Genomic DNA, 15,079 nt, shown 5'->3' with positions numbered 1-15,079 from the left:
AAGAGTTTCAGTTCCGAGGAAAAACCATATAATGTCCCAACCAACCAGTTCTTTAGAGCCCAGGGCGAAACTTGCCCTGCATACTGTTGGCCCAGGTGTGACACATAACCATAGAACAAGTATATTTTTCTGTAAAGGTCAACCAATTCTATTTGCCTAGCTTAGCTTGCTTTAAATGTTAATCAATCATGTAATTTCTTATGTAAAAGTTCCTTAAAGTTGTTTATTCAATACTATAAAAACTATGCTGATTCTATGCTCGGGGCCTCTTAACCTCACCGGTAACCGAATGCACAGAGGACCAAGCTCAAGTTTGCAATAAACGACTCTTTGCCGTTTGCATTAATCGTGGTCTCTGGTGGTCTGTGAGGGGGCATCCGAAACTGGGTACTTCAACAGGTGGATGAATTAAAGTCAGCTGAGCTCTAAGTCCAGCATCTACTCAGCCACCAACACCTTAAGGAAAACAGCAATTGGCCAAAGTGTTCCCTGGTCGCTACTTCTAAATCCTGTATGTGTATGATCATCACCATTCCTGTCTCACATTTACCATCAGAAGAGCACAATTTCCAGTGCAGTGTCTTTTCTTTTCTTATTATTTATTTCGGAGGATCCAGGTAAGAGCGTCATTTCCTTTTCCTCAGGTCCACGGAGGAAGCCCGTGGAGCTGAGCCAGTCCTGAGCCCCCGGTTGGGTTGTAGATAGGGAGGGTGATACTAGTGGAGAAAATGTCTGCAGGAAGACCAGAAGTACCAGCCTCGCTTGCTCTGGCCATGTCCTGGCCAGGCCGTCCTCGTTGACTGCAGTCCATCTCGGGGCGCACTGCTGCGGGGTCAGGTCCTCAGCTCTGGCCGGCTGTCCCCGCGACTCTCGGCCTCCGCGGCCCGCGAGGCTTCCCGGACGACCCTAAAGGGCGCTCCGTGGCCGGGCACCACCACGTCCGCGGCGCCCAGGACCCTCTTTCGGCTCTGCTCCTGGGCCACGGGGTCCTCGCTCAGCGCCTGCCACGTGTCCTCGTCTCCATCGCGCTCAAACACGTCTCCCGCCAGCACCACGGTGCCCAGCTCGGTGCCCGCCACCGCCACGCTCACGTCGCGCCGGCCCGCGTGGCCCGGAGTGGCCCACACCTCGAGGCCGGGCCCCAGGCGCAGGGGCCGCTCCTCGCGCAGGTCGTGGGGCAGATAGCGGCCCCCGGGGAGGCAGAAGTCGTGCGAGACCAACAGAGCCGCCTCCGGAAACAGCCCCAGGTTCCCGATGTGATCCGAGTGGCCGTGCGTCCCCACCACCAGAGCCACGTCTCCCGGGGCCACGCCCTGGCCCGCCAGGGCCCCCAGCAGCGCCTCCCGAGCCCAGGGGCCCCCCGTGTCCACCAGGATGGGGCCCCGCGCCGCCTCCTGCAGAGCGGCCTCCGCGCCGCCGTCCGCCGACAGCGCCGCCCGGTGGCCGGAGGCCGGGGGCCAGGACCGAGGCAGCACTAGCGTCACCGAGCCGTCGGCGCGCACCACGCCGCCCGCCCCTTCGGGCTCCGCGTAGCCCCGCAGCAGAACCACCACCGAGTAGGAGGCGCCGGGCACCAGCCAAGGGGGCTCGGCCCCACGCAGCGGCTCCGTCCTCACCACGATGCTCATGGCTGGGGAGAGAGAACGGGGAGCCGTGGGCGACCGCCCGGTCCGTCCAGTCCCCGCCGCTCACCCAAGTGGTACTTTTTCCAGTCTCAGCTCTGTGCTGCCCCCCCCCCCGCTCTGCCGGCGGAGATGGTATCGCCCGCCCCGCCCCTATGTGGCCCCGCCCCTGTGTGGCCCCGCCCCTCTGCCCGCGGGTCAGAAGCTCGTCTCGCCGGTCTCGTGCTGGTGGCGGGTCGCCCCTCTCCCGTCACCCTCCAAAGAAGGTTCCTTTCCTTTCCTTTCTTCCAGCCCTGTCTGCCATTTACCTCGTACCTAGTATCGCCTCGGTGACTTGGCGCCAGGAGCGCGGCGAGATGGTAGGATGTTTGTCCTCTGCGAGCTCCCGTAAACCCAGCATGGCGGCCAGCACGGCGCCACGTCGGTCACTCTACTTCCGGCGGCGCACCCCCGCCGCCTGCACCCCCGAGCGGACGTCCGCCCCGCGACCCCGGGCAGCCCCACTGGGCGGCGGGACCGCAGGACACCGCTAGCTACCGGGTGGATCCGAGGCCAGCCGCCCCCATCGCCCGGGTCTGCCTCACCTGCTCGCTGTGTGTGCACGGCCCAGCTGATTTTGTATTGTTTTAAGTTTAATAGCGCGCTAGAAAACATGGCACTTTGTGAATATGAAGTAGACAGGTATGTATCCCACCCGACCTGCCAGCATCGCTTCACCCTGGGTCCAGTCTTGCTGGTTTATGAGGCCTTAGACGCAGGCATTGTGTATGTAGGTCATAGAGAATGTTCTGACTTCTTTCTTACCAGGGTCGAAAACCAGATCCCTTAAGGGACCTTTCCATCCCTTGCCACGGTGACCTCTGGATAGGGGTGAAGAGCTGTCTTACGTACTGGGTACAGCTTCAAGGCTTGTCACCTCACACGCCTGTCAACTCAGGGGGCAGGCTGGCAGGCGGAGGGCTAATCTATGAAGGCAAGCCATGGACTCCCTAGTGCTCCCACCGTCCCACAGTCCTGAACCGGCAAGACCCTGCCCGAGATCAGGTGGGACAGAATAATCACCAGCCTGAGGGTGTGGGGCCCTTCACACAACCACCCGTAAAGCCATGGGACCCGGAGAGGTCAGACTTCTGAGTGTTCTCCATGACCCCTCTTCTGGGGGCAAAAAGGCAAGGGTCAGAGATCCTCTGGGTCATGCTTGGGATGGCCTGGTGTCTTGGTCATTTCTTCTTCCTCTTCCTCCTCCTCCTCTTCCTCTTCTGCATTTTCTTGTCCATCTGTAGTCTTCTCTTTTCCAGTCCAAGTTTCCTGTAGACATGCTTGGTGGGATGAGAGCAGATAGTTGGAATCATGGCTTTGGGAAAGACTGTGGCCTGGCAGGAGAGAAGCCCAAACCCCACACTTACTGGTTTCAGCAGCTGGGAGCACATGGCCTTCACAGAGAAAATGCTGTAGGGGCTGTTCTTGATGGTGGAAGTACCAGTCTCCCACAACATCTTCAAATTCTTCCAGCATGGTTTCACACTGCTCAAGTGGAAGGGCACAAAGACCTTTTGTTCTGTTGGGCCTTGGAAACCCTCCTCTCCGATCTTCACTCACTATATCCCAATGCTGACTGATGTCAGACACAGGTAGCCAGGAGGTTAAGCTTGGCTTACTAGATGTGTGATCATCACTCAACAAACCTATACCAGCACCTGCTCTGCTAAGTAGGTTATTAAGCTGCATCTGAACTCCCCACCTATAAAATGGGAAATGGTCGTCATACCCTACACCATGGGAAGCAGTTGTGAGGATAAAAATGGGACAGCAGCTGGGAAGCATGTGGTCTAGAATCTAAGAGATTATCAACCTCCAGTATTACTTCTTTTTGGTGCTGATACTGGGGCTTGAACTCAGGGGCTGGGCACTGTTCCTAAGTTTTTTAGCTCAAGGATTGTACTCTGCCACTTAAGCACATTTCCACTTGTAGCTTTTTGCTGGTTAATGTAGATAAGAGTCCCACATTACTGTGTCCGCTGGTTTAGAACTGCTATCAGATCTCAGCCTCCTGAGTAAATTTACAGGCATGAGCCACTGGTGCCTGGCAGTATTCTTGATGTACTTGGATATACTCTTTTTTGTTACTGGTTGTGGGGTTTGAACTCAGGGCCTGAGCATTGTCCCTGAGCCAGTTTGTGCTCAAGGCTAATACTCTACACTTGAGCCACAATGCCGTTCTAGTTTTTGAATGGTTAACTGGAGATAAGAGTCTCATGGGGACTTTTCTTTCTGGGCTAGCTTCAAACCACAATCCTCAGATCTCAGCCTCCTGAGTAGCTGGGATTACAGGTGTGAACTGAGCCACTGGCACCCGCTACTTGGATATGCTTCAATCAGTGTCACAGCCCTCATCCCGCCCATTCTCCCTGCTCAGAGGTGGACATCACTATGGTCAAATCCCCTTCCAAGTTCCCTTTTCACCTCTCTAGGACAGTGTGGTATGATATCTTACCTGCTTCTTGAGGAATGTGACCTCCACACTAGGCTCATCCCACAGCTCCAAAGGGATCCCCAGATCCACTTTCACTCCCTTTTGCACTAGGCCCTTCAGGGTTGCCATGGTCTGACTCTGACCCTGAGGGATGGAGAATTTGGTATCAGCCCAGCCCATCACCCCACCTCTTCCTTCCCCTTCCATTTATCTCAGTTTTGTCAACTCCTGGAGACTCAGGGGTAAATCCTTGAGGGTGAGATGAAGGAGTCCAATTGTAACAAAGGGATACACCACAACTTGGGGGAAACAGGCAGATATTCCCCTTAAGGATGTCAGGGGATATAAATCTTTGCTTTAGGGGCTGGGAAGTTGGCTCAGTGGTAGAGCGCTTGCCTTGCATGCCTGAGGCCCTAGGTTCGATTCCTCAGCACCATATAAGCAAAAAGAAAAAAAAGCCAGAAGTGGCGCTGTGGCTCAAGTGGTAGAGTGCTAGCCTTGAGCTGAAGAGCTGAGGGACAGCACTCAGGCCCAGAGTTCAGGCCCCACAACTGGACCAAAAAAATAAATAAATCTTTGCTTTAGAGATTCAGAGTCGTTCCTTGGGGAAGGGTCTGACCTTGGCATATCTCAGTGATCCCTTGCGTTCAGCATGAACACTATAATCCAGGATCCGCTCACATAAATTCTCCAAGGCCTCTTCTAGCCTTGTCTCTCTGTAAGAGGAAGAGAAATAAGACTCTGTTGCTTCAGGAACTTGCAGGACTAATGGAAGGTTTCATGGAGGGTTGGAAGGCAGATGAGCACAAAGAAGGACTCACGAAACACTGTAAGGCACATGTTTCTTCCTCTTGCCTGTGTCTAGCACCTGCCCCAGCTCTAGCACCTCTCGAGAACGGCCTGTGCGACTCAGCTCCTCCTGCAGCTCCCTGCTCAGCAGCTTACACACTAACAGTGAGAAGAGATGTTGAAGGGGATGAGAAATACAAATGAACATATCACCAGTTCATCCTGCAGCAGATCATGCCAATTCACACTGAAGCCAGACTGACTGGGTTGGAATCCTGACTCAGCCTCTCAGTAGCTGTGTAATAATTGTGCTGTGTGTCAGTTTCTTACTTCTATAGTAATTCTTTCAAAGTGGTGTGATGTAGACTTAATGTATGTAAAATCTCTAGAATAGTGTCTGGCACAAAGTGAACACTAAAAAAAAAAAAGATGAAGAGAATCATAATATGAAGAAATGCAAAATTCAAAGGTGTGTGTGTGAACTGGGGCTTGAACTCAGGGCCTGGGCACTGTCCCTTAGCTTTTTTGCTGAAAGCTAGCACTCTACCAGTGGAGCCATAATTCCATTTCCTCATTCAGCAGTCACTGCTAGGGGCAGTAAAATGAAGCCAATGCTGGTAGACAAGTCCCAGAAACTCTTACCTCCCATTGACCAGCAAAAAAGCCCAAAAGAGAGATGTGGTTCAAGTGGTATTGCACCAGCTTTGAGCAAAATAAGTCAAGCAAGGCTTTGAGCAAAATAAGCAAGGCTTTGAGCAAAATAAGCAAGGCTTTGAGCAAAATAAGTCAAGCAAGGTCTGAGGCCCTGAGTTCAAGCCCCACAGTACTAGCACATAAAATAAAAATAAAGTAATACTTCCCACTAGGCTTTGGTTTCCATTACTGTCTATCCCACTGTCCAATACATACCATGTGACCTGGCACGTAGTAGCTCCCAAGAAAAAAAACGGCCCATCCAGAAGTAACAAAGAGTAGCTGGGAATGTGGCTTAATGGTAGAGTGCTTGCCTTGCATGCATGAGGCCCGGGGTTTGATTCCTCAGTACCACATACACAGAAAAGGCTGGAAGTGGTGTGGTTGCTCAAGTGGTGGAGTGCTAGCCTTGAGCACAGAGAGGCTCGGGAACAGTGCCCAGCCCCTGAGTTCAGGGCTGGCAAAACAACAACAAAAACAGCCAGGCATCAGTGGCTCATGCTTGTAATCCTAGCTACTCAGGAGGCTGAGATCTGAGGATCTCAGGTCAAAGCCAGCCTGGGCAGAAAAGTCAGAGAGACTCTTATCTCCAATAAACCACCAGAAAACTGGAAGTGGTGCTGTGGCTCAAGCGGTAGAGTATTTGCCTTGAGCTGAAGAGCGCAGGGACAGAGCTGAAGAGCCCAAGCCCAGCGTTCAAGCCCCACAACTGACAATAAATAAAAAGTACCAGTGATTCATGCCCATATCCCAGGTTTCTCAGGAGACAGAGATCTGAGGATTGCAGTTCAAATTCAGATAGTTCAGGAAAAACCAAGAGTCTCTTTCATCTCCAATTAATCACCAAAATGCCAGAAGTGAAGGTGTAGATCAAGTAGTAGTTGAAAAAAAACCAGGCAAGATCACAGGCCCTGAGTTCAAGCCCTCATACATACATTTAAAACAATGGTTTGGAACTGTACACACTGCTATTCAATGATCATTTTACTTTAAAAAAAAAAGAAGACCCATAAATTAAAGGAAGCAACAGAGGAAGCACGGGACATCTCTCCTTTGCTCTCCAGTTAACACAGCCAGGAAAGATGTTGCTTACTGCAAAATCCATTCAATACACACCCTGTCCAGAGCCTCACGCGGATGGAGAACTTGTAGTGTAGGGCCTCTCCGCCTCTGGCTTTATGAGCTTCCAGTGCTGATCAGGTTAGTCACCCTCAGATCCCCTGAGGGGGGCAGGTAGCCAGTAATTTCCTAGCGTCTCCGCTAAGGCGGGGCGCAGGATGTCTACAAGATACGAGCCTCACCCCCTCCCGAGAGGCTCCCTAGATTTATGTCCGGTGGGTAACACTGGGGGATACCCACTGCAGATGGTCGGTAAAGTGGTCCAGGGCCGACGGTGTCTGAACTACATTCCCCACAATTCACTGGGACCCAAGCCTACAAGAAAAAGCGGGCTCCTCCGGGACGAGACGTGGGAAATGTAGAGCCCACACTTTGGGGCTTGGTGCTGTGCGCCTCCTCCCTGGGTCCCATTCCGATCCCGCCACGCTCCATCGGGACTTCCGGGAGATCGGTGGACACCCTCCCCTCCCCCCCCCGCAGCCCATCACAGTCCAGTTCATCCGGCCTGGAGGAAAGAGCTTCATGTTAGATACCTTCGCATTTGCTAGGCAATCGTTCTGTGTCCTCGTCCTCCTCTTTTGGTGTCCCGGCCCCAGCACCGTACGCTGTCAAAATGAAAAGGAATATCCCCAACCGCACAGGACCCATGGCAAGTCGCCGGGCACCAACAACCACCTTTTGCTTCCCAACCAACTTCGGCAAGGAGCGGACCCTTTAAATCCAGAGGCGGTCTGCGGCGCCCTGGGAAAGGCCAGCGCGCGAGTCCTGCGCACGCGCACAGCCAGCCCGAGGAGAGGGCGGAGCGTCGTGACTCCGGGCTTTCCCCGCCCGCCTCGGTTTTGTGGCGCCTCCACCAGGTCCTGGCTGCTAGGTAGTGAAGGATACACGGAAGAAATTACACAGGGGAGCTTTCTTCTTACACGTAGCCGTAGAAAATAGTTGTTTGTTTAATGCTGAGCCATGAGCGTAGGTGATTTATTCTGACTTGGGGCCGGGCAGGTGACTTGCTCTGGTTCTCTGCCAGGACCTGCGCTCGGGAGGGGGCGGGGCCAAGATGGCGCCCAGCGCCGGGTGAGCGGCGCTCTGGCAGCGGTGAGAGAATTTTTTACCGTCCGGGGTGTTTGGCTGGCGGGGGCGGATCTGAGGGAGGACCCGAGAGGGGACCCTCGGAAGGGTTCGTGTGAGGACTGGGGAGAGGACGGTGGGTTCTTGTGGTCGTGGGGACCCGGTGCGCGTCTGTAGTGGAAGGATGTTGGGGAAGATGATGGTTTGGTTCTGAGCCGTCGGGGCTCTTCCACCCGGTTCTCGGCCGGAGGAAAAACTGTGGCACCGATGTGGCTGGTGGGAACTCTCCGCTGAGGAGCCGTGCTTCTCCTTCCCCTCCTCTGAGAAGCTCCTGAGGGGGGTCGTGTTTTCTGAGCCCTCACTGCCAGAAGGTACCGCAGGGCATTGAAGGATTGGTAGGAGTTCGCCAGAAAACTGGGGGACACTTGTTTCTTGTGTGCTCAGCACCAGACAAAAGAGTACGGGGCCCAATTAGCTGTGTTCCTGTAGGTAAGTCAGGAAGGGACACCCGGGATAGTTTGAACACCTAATTTTCCTTCAGCCTTCCTTCTTCCCATCTCCCCAGAGCCACCCAGTTGATCTTGCACTCCACTACACCAAGCCTTCCACTTTCCTTCTAACCACAGAGTAAACACCAAGCTTGGAGTTTCAGTGATCGTGGAAATGGTGTATTTATTGAGCACCTACCTCTTAAAGCCTTGTAATTCACTCATTTACTCAACAGTAAACACTCTACCACTTGAGCCATGCCTCCCTCCCCACACAGCCATTTTGCTTCTATTTTGACCAAGGCTCTCACCCAGGTAGGTGGGATTTATAGGCTTTTGCCACCACTCCCGAGCCTCGAGTTACATTTCAACAGCATTGCCTTGGCTGCTTATAAGGAGTAGATGTAGGAAAATTTAAGACAAGTAGAAGACCTTTTCAAGAGGTGTTTAGAGTTCTTGTTGGTGATCTGATCCTAAGTGGAGGGATCATGTTGGATTACCTGGTGGATTTTATTTTATTTATTTATTTTGGGTCCAGTCATAGGGCCTGAACTCTGGGCCTGGGCACTGTCCCTCAGCTCTTCAGCTCAAGGCTAGCGCTCTACCACTTGAGCTACAGTGCCACTCCCGGCTTTTTTCTTTTTGCTTATGTGGTGCTGAGGAATTGAACCCAGGGCCTTGAGCATGCAAGGCAGGCGCTCTTCCACTGAGCCACCTTCCCAGCCCATACCTGGTGGATTTTAATGTGAGGCCTCAGATAAAGAATGAGTTGCTGGTTGGGAGACTGCAGGCAGGTGGCTAGATGAGGTCAGAAATTCAGTTTCAGTGAGGGATGTGTGTGTGTGTTGGCAGCAGGGCCTAGAACTCAGGGCCTTGTGTTCTCACTTGGCTTTTCCCACTCAAGATTGGTGCTCGAACACTTGAGCCACAGGCCCAGCTTTTTGGTTGTTGTAGACTTTGCTGTCCTGGCTGGCTTTGAATGAGATTCTCAAGTCTCAGCTTCCTAAGTAGCTAGGACGACAAGCATGAGTTACCAGTGATCAGCTAAGGGGAAGTTTTAAGCTGGTTTTTTTTTTCTTTTGTCGGTCACGGGGCTTGGACTCTGGGCCTGGGCACTGTCCCTCAACTGTTCAGCTCAAGGCTAGCACTCTACCGCTTGAGCCACAGCACCACTTCCGGTTTTCTAGTGGTTAATTGGAGATGAGTATCTCACAGACTTTCCTGTCCGGGCTGGCTTTGAACCGTGATCCTCAGATCTCAGCCTCCTGAGTTGCTAGGATTATAGGGGTGAGCCACTGGCACCCAGTGAGCTGTTTCTTTAAAAAAAAAATCTCTTTTGCCTGTCCTAGCTCCAGATAGGATCTTCATCTCTCCACTCTTGTATGGCAGTATCCTTCCAGGGAGGGGAGGAGGTGCTCCAGCATGGCTGAGGAAAAGAAGCTGAAGCTCAGCAATACTGTGCTACCTTCGGAATCAATGAAGGTCGTGGCTGAATCCATGGGCATTGCTCAGATTCAGGAAGAGACCTGCCAGCTGCTGACAGATGAAGTCAGCTACCGCATCAAGGAGATTGCCCAGGTAACTAGGCCCTTGTCCAGCTGTGCTTCCTATTGAGGATGTTTCCTGGGCTCACTTCTTCCTGGGAGTCTCAGGTTGACATCTGTGCTCCTGACTGCCCCCTTTTTCCCTAGGATGCTTTGAAGTTCATGCACATGGGGAAGCGGCAGAAGCTCACCACGAGTGACATTGACTATGCACTGAAACTGAAGAATGTAGAGGTGATTGGGAGGGAGAAGAAGGGGCTGGAGACGGAGATGGAAGTAGGGTGGTAAGGTTATCCTCCTAGATGCTGCGATTTCCTTCAGCCAGGTCTCTCTGGACTACTTTTCACACCGTATGTGTCTCTCCCTCTTTCTTCTGACACAGCCGCTGTACGGCTTCCATGCTCAGGAGTTCATCCCTTTCCGTTTTGCCTCTGGTGGTGGCCGGGAGCTCTATTTCTATGAAGAGAAGGAGGTGGATCTGAGCGACATCATCAATACCCCTCTGCCTCGCGTGCCTCTGGATGTCTGCCTCAAAGGTTGGGGGTGGGGAGATGAAGAGCAGGATAGCAGGGAGGAGGGAAAGGAGGAGCAAGGTGTGTGGGTGTGAAGACCACCCTCCCTCCATCCCCATGAGAGTCCCTGGTGCATGCCACAAAGGGGACCAGGAAGGAACATACACATTCCTTACTACGGAGCAATGCACTGGCATCTGTGTCCAGCGACTCAACTTGACGCCTTCCTTCCTCACAGCTCATTGGCTGAGCATCGAAGGCTGCCAGCCAGCTATACCAGAGAACCCACCCCCAGGTAACTTCCACACCCAGGGCTCTCCAACCCCGTCCTTTACTCCTGCCCCCCACCAACTCATCACTCCTGCTGTGACTGCTTCTCCAATCAGCTCCCAAAGAGCAGCAGAAGGCTGAGGCCACAGAACCCCTCAAGTCAGCAAAGCCAGGCCAAGAGGAAGATGGACCCCTGAAAGGCAAAGGTCAAGGGGCCACCCCAGCAGATGGCAAAGGTCAGTACCCAAGCTATACCTCTCCTGATTCTTATCCCAGAGCCAGCTGGTCTTGTTTTATTTATTTTTGCCAGTACTACAGCTTGAACTCAGGGCCTGAGCTCTGTCCCTGAGCCTCTACATGCTCAAAGCTCGCACTCTACCACTTGAGCCACAGATCCACTTCCAGCTTTTTCTGTTTATGTGGTACTGAAGAATTGAACCCAGGGCTTCATGCGTTCGAGGCAAGCACTCTACCACTAAGCCACATCCCTACCCCTGAAATTTTTTTTTTTAACTAAAGGTTAATATTCTTCCACTTGAGCCACAGCTCCATTACCAGCTTTTTGTTGGTTAATTGAGGAGTCTCATGATTTTCCTGAACAGGCTGGCTTGAACCTCAGTCCCCAGATCTCAGCCTCCTGAGTAGCTAGGATTTATAGGTGTGAACCACCAGTGCCCTACATTCATTTTTGTTTGTGTTTTTGTCATGGTACTAGAGTTTAAACTCAGCACCTTACAGGCAGGCGCTGTACCACTTGAGCCACACTCCTAGCCCGATTGTCATTTGTGTCACGCGCAGTCAGGGCCAGAAGGAAGAAGACTGATACTGAGCCCTCTTCTAGAGCTTTCCTTTTCAACCTGTGTTCCCCAATTCCCAACAGGGAAGGAGAAGAAAGCACCACCCTTGCTTGAGGGGGCTCCTTTGCGCCTGAAGCCCCGTAGCACTCATGAGCTGTCCGTGGAACAGCAGCTGTATTATAAGGAGATCACAGAAGCTTGCGTGGGCTCATGTGAGGCCAAGAGAGCGGTGAGCACCCCCACTGCCTGCTCTTGTCCTAAGACCCTTCTGGTAGCCCTGACAGATTCTGCCTCTCAATACCTACCCTCACCTGATTGGCTGTCCTCCTCCCACAGGAAGCTCTGCAGAGCATTGCCACAGACCCAGGGCTCTATCAGATGCTGCCACGATTCAGCACCTTTATCTCAGAGGGGGTGAGAGAACCAGGAAGGCCAAGGGGTATGGGGATGGGGAGAGGAATCTGAGGGAAGTGTCCCTAAGGGGTATCCCCGCTTGTAATTACACTTCTCCCCTCGCAAGGTACGTGTGAATGTGGTGCAGAATAACCTGGCTTTACTCATCTACCTGATGCGCATGGTTAAAGCACTGATGGACAACCCTACACTCTATCTAGAAAAATATGTGAGTGGCTTTGCGCGCCTTATCTTCCCAGGGTCAGGAGACTCTGCTGCCACCCACAGGGAGTGTGGGCCAGCACCAGCCGACCTCTCTGCTCTTCTTTAGGTGCATGAGCTGATCCCAGCCGTGATGACCTGCATCGTGAGCCGACAGCTGTGCCTGCGACCCGATGTGGACAATCACTGGGCTCTCCGGGACTTTGCTGCCCGCCTGGTGGCCCAGATCTGCAAGCATTTCAGCACAACCACTAACAACATCCAGTCCCGCATCACCAAGACCTTCACCAAGGTGAGTCCCGAGCATGTGATTGTCAGCTGTTTCATGTCACCATCCTAAGAGTTGTCACCAGGACAGTGAAAACTTGACCCAACCAGTGGTGGGACTGTAGAGGAAATGACACCTAGAACAAAGGGACCAGGAAATTGGACTGGTGGGTGGGTTGTAGGGACTTAATACTTGTACATCTCAATAAATTTCACTGATACTTTTGTGTGTGTCTGCTGGTCTTGAACCACATCTCCACTTCCTTTACTTACTTGGGTATTTGGTTATTTGGTGTTTTGATGAACTCAGGGCCTGGGCACTGTCCCTTAGCTTCTTCACTTAAGGTTAGCATTCTAGCACTTAAACCACAGCTCCATTTCCGGTTTTCTGGTGCTTAATTGGAGATGAGTCTCACAGACTTTCCTGCTGGGACTGGTTTTGAACTGTGTTCCTCAGATTTCAGCCACTGGAGTAGCTAGGATTGTAGGCATGAACCCATAGCTTCTAGCTTCTTAGTGATTTTTTTTAAGGACAGAGCCTTTGTCGAAGACTTGTGTCTTTAACAGTTAGCCTTTCCAGACCCCGTCATCTGGGTTTATTTTCTTCCCTACAGAGCTGGGTAGATGAGAAGACTCCGTGGACAACACGCTATGGTTCTATTGCAGGCCTCGCAGAGCTAGGACATGACGTGAGGTCCCAGGGAGAACTGAGGGAGGGAGGCAGTCTGTCTCCCCAACAGAGGGCAATCCTGTCCTCCACACCCTCAGGCTCCTGGTAACCCGTGGCCCTGGCTTCTCCCCTAACTTTCCAACAGGTGATTAAGACTCTGATCCTGCCACGGTTGCAGCAGGAAGGGGAGCGAATCCGCAGTGTCTTGGATGGCCCTGTGCTTAGCAACATTGACCGAATTGGAGCTGACCATGTGCAGAGCCTCCTCTTGGTGACTGGAGCCCCTCTCCTGCCCCACCTCCTTTCTTTCCCCCAACACATAAGTTCAGTGCTTAGTAAGCATCTAGCACATTTTATTCACTTATTTCCATATGATTCCGAGTACTCTTTGGAGGCCAGGGTGGTTTGTGAATAGAGAAGCAGGCACAGATTGGCTGAGTAAGTGAGTCTCAATGCTCAGCCTGTGACTTCAGGACTGCACTGCCCCAGTCTCAGGCTTCTGCATTACAGCTCTGCCTGCTGTGCAAGGCAGATGTGCACCCTAGAGATAAAGTCCTGTTGGTGACAGCAGGTCTTCCTCACCCCTCTTCACCAGCCTGGGGTATTCCTCACATACACTCAGTCCAGCAGTGTGGCCTCCAGCAGGGACGATAGGTAAGCTTTTACCCTGCTCCGTGCCAGCCCTCCCTCTTTGCCTTCTCTGTAGAAACACTGTGCCCCGGTTCTGGCTAAGCTGCGCCCACCACCTGACAATCAGGATGCCTACCGGGCAGAATTTGGTTCCCTTGGGCCCCTCCTCTGTTCCCATGTGGTCAAAGCCCGGGCCCAGGCTGCTCTGCAGGCACAGCAGGTCAACAGGACCACGCTGACCATCACTCAGGTCAGCCACCCAGGTGGGGAAAGGGGGAGGAAGTAAGAAGGATCCCCCAGATCTAGGCACGTGCAGGCCCTGAGTCAACACTTCTGGGAGTCTGGGTCCCCTCGGTGAAGGATGCCCCAACCCCAAGAACTATAGAGCAAGAGCCACCCACGTCTCCCCTCCAGCTCTTCTTTTTGCTTAGTTGTCATCGTCTTGCCTCTTTTCCCTCCAGCCTCGGTCCACACTGACCCTCTCACAAGCCCCTCAGCCTGGCCCTCGGACCCCCGGCTTGCTGAAGGTCCCCGGCTCTATAGCACTGCCTGTCCAGACACTGGTGTCTGCACGGGCCGCTGCCCCACCTCAGCCATCCCCTCCGCCAACCAAGTTTATTGTAATGTCATCCTCCAGTGCCTCCTCCACCCAGCAGGTATGAGCTGGGTATGGGGAAGGAGATATGGGGAAGTGGAAGTGCCCTAGGTCGGTTACCTCAGAGCGTAGCCCTGTCCCTTCAGGCCCAAGTCAGGAGATGGAAATGCCACTGGCCAGGGTCTCCTGGGACTGCAGCTGGCTGGGGATGGAAACTAACCTTTCTTGGGGGGTGGGGGGTGCAAGAGTAAGAAAGAGTTAACTACAGAGACCTGGAAAAGATGTAAGGGCTTAAGGGGGAACAAGTATGCTGTCAGCCCCAGGCCTGGGTGGCACAGCCTTCCTCTCTCCCTAGGTCCTCTCCCTCAGCACCTCAGCCCCTGGTTCAGGCTCCACCACTACCTCTCCTGTTACCACCACGGTGCCCAGCGTGCAGCCCATCGTCAAGCTGGTCTCCACTGCCACCTCTGCGCCCCCCAGCACGGCCCCCTCTGGTCCTGGCAGTGTCCAGAAGTACATCGTGGTCTCACTTCCTCCGACGGGGGAGGGCAAAGGAGGCCCCCCTTCCCACCCTTCTCCAGTACCTCCCCCATCATCCTCCCCCTCCCCACTTGGGGGCAGTGCCCTCTGTGGCGGAAAGCAGGAAGCTGGGGACAGCCCCCCTCCAGCTCCAGGGACTCCGAAGGCCAATGGCTCCCAGCCCCCTGGATCTGGCTCCCCTCAGTCTGTTCCGTGACTGCACCACTGGTCTGCTGACCTCATGCACGGATTCCTGCACATGCGCGCCAAGTGGGAGGGAGTAGCTCTCTTCCCTCACTTGACTTTCTTTTTAGATACTGTACAGTCGTCAGATCCTCAGAATAAAAGTTTGATTTGTAAGTTCTGAGCCTTCCACGTCACCTGCAATGGAAGGGGCCAGTCTGCAGAGCC

General features: G+C 53.4%; 3 protein-coding genes across 5 annotated transcripts; 1 reads left to right on the top strand and 2 right to left on the bottom strand.

Moving 5' to 3' along the window:
- Positions 1-587: 587 nt before the first annotated feature.
- Mblac1 (metallo-beta-lactamase domain containing 1) lies at positions 588-2,012 on the bottom strand. Its single transcript, XM_013023452.1, has 2 exons — positions 1,938-2,012; positions 588-1,630 (listed from the first exon to the last, which is right to left on the bottom strand). Exon 2 carries the CDS (start codon positions 1,626-1,628, stop codon positions 834-836), a length of 795 nt encoding a protein of 264 aa, XP_012878906.1. The 5' UTR covers positions 1,629-1,630; positions 1,938-2,012; the 3' UTR covers positions 588-833.
- A 208-nt stretch (positions 2,013-2,220) lies between these two features.
- Positions 2,221-7,460, bottom strand: Cnpy4 (canopy FGF signaling regulator 4). The gene is made up of 6 exons (XM_013023560.1): positions 7,230-7,460; positions 4,917-5,043; positions 4,715-4,811; positions 4,117-4,239; positions 3,029-3,146; positions 2,221-2,941 (listed from the first exon to the last, which is right to left on the bottom strand). The coding sequence occupies exons 1-6, from the start codon at positions 7,342-7,344 to the stop codon at positions 2,799-2,801; spliced, it is 723 nt and encodes a 240-aa protein (XP_012879014.1). The 5' UTR covers positions 7,345-7,460; the 3' UTR covers positions 2,221-2,798.
- Positions 7,461-7,731: 271 nt separating this feature from the next.
- On the top strand, positions 7,732-15,035 carry Taf6 (TAF6 RNA polymerase II, TATA box binding protein (TBP)-associated factor, 80kDa). Of its 3 annotated transcripts, none has more exons than XM_013023512.1 (15): positions 7,732-7,788; positions 9,605-9,827; positions 9,941-10,027; positions 10,176-10,329; positions 10,544-10,600; positions 10,692-10,811; positions 11,456-11,601; positions 11,709-11,786; positions 11,893-11,994; positions 12,097-12,279; positions 12,869-12,943; positions 13,070-13,195; positions 13,631-13,804; positions 14,016-14,210; positions 14,505-15,035. In XM_013023512.1, the coding sequence occupies exons 2-15, from the start codon at positions 9,672-9,674 to the stop codon at positions 14,883-14,885; spliced, it is 2,034 nt and encodes a 677-aa protein (XP_012878966.1). In that variant the 5' UTR covers positions 7,732-7,788; positions 9,605-9,671; the 3' UTR covers positions 14,886-15,035. The 3 variants fall into 3 exon arrangements, with proteins under 3 accessions (XP_012878966.1, XP_012878968.1, XP_012878967.1); XM_013023514.1 differs by having other exon boundaries at positions 7,754-7,788; positions 9,639-9,827; positions 14,505-15,026; XM_013023513.1 differs by lacking the exon at positions 7,732-7,788 and adding an exon at positions 7,844-7,897.
- Positions 15,036-15,079: the final 44 nt, after the last annotated feature.

The sequence above is a fragment of the Dipodomys ordii genome, unplaced genomic scaffold (genome assembly GCF_000151885.1).
Source record: "Dipodomys ordii isolate 6190 unplaced genomic scaffold, Dord_2.0 Scaffold68, whole genome shotgun sequence".
Classification (NCBI taxonomy): Eukaryota; Metazoa; Chordata; class Mammalia; order Rodentia; family Heteromyidae; genus Dipodomys; species Dipodomys ordii.
The sequence above is the reverse complement of the archived record's forward strand: the minus strand, read 5'-3'. Positions and strand labels throughout refer to the sequence as shown.